This window comes from Azolla caroliniana, unplaced genomic scaffold (assembly GCF_043228905.1).
Source record: "Azolla caroliniana isolate FFs.n. ecotype wild unplaced genomic scaffold, voAzoCaro1.0.p SCAF_21, whole genome shotgun sequence".
Taxonomy (NCBI): domain Eukaryota; kingdom Viridiplantae; phylum Streptophyta; class Polypodiopsida; order Salviniales; family Salviniaceae; genus Azolla; species Azolla caroliniana.
In genome coordinates this window covers 12,067,513-12,072,391 of record NW_028230456.1, presented here as the reverse complement: position 1 = coordinate 12,072,391, position 4,879 = coordinate 12,067,513, and the positions used below count along the sequence as shown (strand labels likewise).

Below are 4,879 nucleotides of genomic sequence, written 5' to 3'. Positions count from 1 at the left end.
AACAGCAGCAGAAGCAGCAGCAGCAGCAGCAGCAGAAGAAGAAGAAGAAGAAGAAGAAGAAGAAGAAGAAGATAAAGACTCAGAACCAAGACGAACGACGGACGGACAGACAGACAGACAGACAGACAATCATCATTTTCTCTGCACAGGTGAATTCTCTTCTTCTTCTTTCTTCTGCTTGTTTGTTTGTCCATGTCCAGCAATGGGAATCTTGTATTGGACGGTTCGATGCCGCCCAAGGCAGCAACAGCAGCATCATCATCATCGTCAGGGTCAGGCCGCCGCGTGACCATCTCTGTGGGTGGCCAAGTCTTCGAGACCACTCTTGCAACCCTGCAGAGTGGCGGCCATGGCTCTCTCCTCGCCAGGTCCGCCTCCTCCCTCCCCACTCAAGAACACCAACGTCCACAAATCTTCTTCGACCGAGACCCTGCTACCTTCCGGATCCTCCTCAACCTCCTCCGCACCCGAAGGTTGCCTGCCTCCTTTGACAAAGATGCACTCATCGATGAAGCCTCCTTCTATGGACTCCTCCGGATCGTGAACGAAGCCATGGCCCCCGATGCCCTCAATGGCATCGACCTCGAGCGGACCACCAATCTCCTTCCCACAGGCAGGGATTTCCCTTCTGCACTCTGTGCTTCTGCCGACGGCTCCCTGCTAATCTCCCATGGAAGCAAGATCACAGCTTTCGATTGGGCCCTCCGCAAGCTCCGCACCACCCTCACTGAGTTTAACACTATTGATTCGCTCCATCGTCTCTCAGACAGCCATGTGGCATGCGGCTCTGGTGACCTCCCGGGCCTCCACATTTATGATGCTGTCCGTGGTCTCCATGCCAAGAGTGTGATTTGGGTAGACAAAAATGACACCCGTGTCTATAACCCCTCAGTCCGCGCGATTGCCTCAAATTCCACTACTTTATTTGCATCCTTTGAGAATGACATCAGGCTTGAGAATACGGTGGTGCTCATTGATCGTGTGACTCTTCAAGTGGCAGGAGAGGTGGGCCGTCAGAATGGCAACTCGGCCCACTCCAAGGTGGCCACAAAGCTCCAATGGCTTCCTAATACAAACTTGCTCATGACTGCAGGCATCCATGGTGGTACCTTTGGATGGAGTGGATATATCAGGCTGTGGGATATGAGACAGAGTATTGACCCTGTTTGGGAATGGAAAGAGCCCAACATCCAGGGTGTGGACCCACGGCTTGTGGAACGGGATTGCTTTGCAGATATTGCTGTTGATGAAGAGCATGCTGGCATATTTAAGGTCAATATCGAGTCAGGTAATGTGGCCATGGCTGACATGAGGCATCTCAAGGCCGAGGACCCATGGATGACGCTCACAGAGGTGAATCCGAACATGGTCGTGAAGGGAAAATGCACGAATTCCAAGCTCTTGTGCTATAACAAGCAGATATATTGCAGCCGGGGGGGTGATCTCGAAGTGTGGTCGGAAGTCCCTCTGGCTGGAACACAGGTTGATTTGGCTGAAAGGGAGTACTGGGAAACCTCATTCCGAAGGAATTTCGTTGAGCACCGGCGGCATGGGAGCCATGACATCACTTATTTGGATGCGGGTGGGCAGCGCCTCTTTGTTGCCCGCAAAGAGATGCAAGGCGTGGAAGTGTGGGAGACTAGAAAGATGTCTTTTTGAATGGAAGGTGTTCTCGTTTTCTTCTGACATATATCGGGTGTGTTTTTTCTGTGGGTGAAAATTTCTCTTATTTGAACCCACCCGAGAGTTCTAGAGGGAGAAGTGCTGGAAACTGATATGAGGTATACCGATGCAAAACAAATTGAAACAAACTGAACTGAGACCTCATTGTCTCCCGACATTTATCTCTGTGAGCAGTTCACAAGGCCATCTCTGGATATGTATTAGTATCAGATAAATAGATAGATGACTTGTTTGATGGCCTTTGGGGATGATATTTATCAATTCTTCAAATGCCCTTTCATCTTTAAGAAGGCAACTGCCCCTTCATTAATGCTATAAAATAGATGCTATTCTTCCAAGATATGGAAGAGAAATTGTTTCTTCTCTTTGGTAAGGTGTTCACATGTTTAAAGCATGATATGCTTCTGTGATTAGCTATGATGTCTAGCTATGTATTCTGATAATCACCTTGCAATCTCAAAAAAAATTTATTCCTAGTTTTTATGGTTATGTTGATAATTGGGCGTTTCCAATGAGAATGCCCTTCATAACTTTATGTTGAGAAGAATGGAATGTAATAAGTGAAGGGCATCGAAATATCATCATGATCTCGTCTCTGCGACAGTTTACCATTGTGGATGGATTCGAGGTTAGGCGCCACCATTCACACTCTTATGAGTGGAAGGATATGAAAAATGATTTTTTATGAGCAAGAACATAAAACACAAGTGTTTATTTGTGAAGCCCTTGATTTCTACAGTAAAGTCTTTTGACCATCATTTTGGGCCAAATTGTGTTTGATGTAAAAATATTCAAGCTGAAATACACATCAAGGTTTTGTTTTAATTAGTTATTGGTTTAGAGAGATGAGAGATTTTGGTTCACATGGCATCTTAATTTTGAAAGTATTGCCGGTGAACTGGCTGCCCAATGGTGTAAATGATAATGAGAGATGCTAGTGTGCACGCTACTTGTGTGCAAAATTCGATAGTGGCAGAAGACACTATTGTATAGTTAACATGGATACCGCATGAAAATAACGCCGAGGACTAATTCACAGTGAAAATATTGTGGAAGAAACTTTACCTGTCATCTATTTACATTAGGTGGTGGTGCATTTATAGAAAAAACTAAATGCACTGCTGCTACTCACAATCATGCGTTAGACGTGCATCCGAGTTAATGATAATTATAGTATACATCAGGCTCAAATATGATTGCTAAAATTTCTTCATTGACACAATCATCAAGCCACTTGTTATCTTTTGTATTCTTCTTGCACCTCCTCCATATCAATGTACGACAAGGAAATGTGGACACATCACCTAATTCAAAACGATAAAACCATATCATGAAGATTAGGAATTGAAGGTTTGAAGATGCCTACAACTTTTTCGACAATTACCCTAGTAGAAGCTGAATTGAATTTCCAAATAAACTATAGATGCTCATTATGATGTCCCCAAACAAGACAATAATGCTCTAACCCTTTTTAACTTCTAACACATCTTTTGTTTATTTCAATTCTAGCAAAATCTTGAAAAGCATGGATACCCCTACCCTGTGCAAGTGTCCAATAGTATCAAACACAATAAAATATCAAAATCCTTAGAATTAGAAGAAGTAATTTATAGCCCCTACCAAATGTGGAGCAATAAGTGCTATTAATTTGAAAATGGTGTTGTAAGCCGACACTACCTCATATAAGGGAGCAACCAATGGGATGGGATTGAAATGCCTACAAATGCAACAACTATAACCTTTGTAGGAGTTTAGATCTAATTCACACCCTTTGAAGCATTGAATTGTTTATGTTCTCATGATGCATCTATGTTTCTAAACTGCACATGTCAACTAATTCATGAGGAAGTCAACTAAATTTTAAAATCCACTGCCAACTCCTTTAGCAAATGACATTGTCGCGAAAACGCGAATATGTGTGCTACTCTAGTTAGACCATGAGGGACTTGGACCAGGGAGGACTCAAGGACATGGAAGGTGCAAACGTTAGTTGACTTGAACGTTCTTTGGAGTCCTAGGTTCTCTAGAACCGAATGATCCAAAAGTCAAATGATCATCAGTCTCGAAAAATCCCTAGGGTTGAGGGGATCCCAGAGTCGAAGGCTCTTCAGACTCGAAGGCCCTTCAAACTCAAAAGCTCTTCAGACACAAAGGGAGCGCGACGACTCGAATGATGATTAACACAAGAGGGTAAGATCATAATACGCGATTAAGGGATTGTGTACACGAAATTAAGACAAAAATGCGAGCAAAAGTATACAAGGGATCTTTTTACCCTAGTAGAAGCGGAATTGAATTTCCAAATAAACTATAGATGCCCATTATGATGTCCCCAAACAAGACAATAATGCTCTAACTCTTTTTAACTTCTAAAACATCTTTTGTTTATTTCAATTCTAGCAAAATCTTGTATACCCCTACCTTGTGCAAGTGTCCAATAGTATCAAACACAATAAAATATTAAAATCCTTAGAATTAGAAGAAGTAATTTATAGCCCATACCAAATGTAGAGCAATAAGTGCTATTAATTTGAAAATGGTGTAGTAAGCCGACACTACCTCATATAAAGGAGCAACCAATGGGATGGGATTGAAATGCCTACAAATGCAACAACTATAACCTTTGTAGGAGTTTAGATCTAATTCACACCCTTTGAAGCATTGAATCGTTTATGTTCTCATGATGCATCTATGTTTCTAAAGTGCACGTGTCAACTAATTCATGAGTAAGTCAACTAATTTTTAAAATCCACCGCCAACTCCTTTAGCAAATGACGTTGTCGCAAAAACGCGCATATGTGTGCTACGCTAGTTAGACCATGAGGGACTTGGACCAGGGAGGACGCAAGGACATGGAAGGTGCAAACATTAGTTGACTTGAACGTTCTTTGGAGTCCTAGGTTCTCTAGAACCGAATGATCCAAGAGTCAAATGATCCTCAGTCTCGAAATATCCCTAGGGTTGAGGGGATCCCAGAGTCGAAGGCTCTTCAGACTTGACGGCCCTTCAAACTCAAAAGCTCTTCAGACACAAAGGGAGTGATGACTTGAATGATGATTAACACACGAGGGTAAGATCATAATACGCGATTAAGGGATCAAAAATGTGAGCAAAAGTATACAAGGGATCTTTTTACAAATAAGGTTTACAATGACTAGAGATAGGTTACCACGATTTCGGTGGTTTTTACAAAATG

At 42.6% G+C, this 4,879-nt stretch overlaps 1 protein-coding gene across 1 annotated transcript; it reads left to right on the top strand.

Moving 5' to 3' along the window:
* Window positions 1-2,098, top strand: LOC147850643 (BTB/POZ domain-containing protein). Its single transcript, XM_087336605.1, has one exon. The coding sequence runs from the start codon at window positions 193-195 to the stop codon at window positions 1,657-1,659; it is 1,467 nt and encodes a 488-aa protein (XP_087192731.1). The 5' UTR covers window positions 1-192; the 3' UTR covers window positions 1,660-2,098.
* Window positions 2,099-4,879: the final 2,781 nt, after the last annotated feature.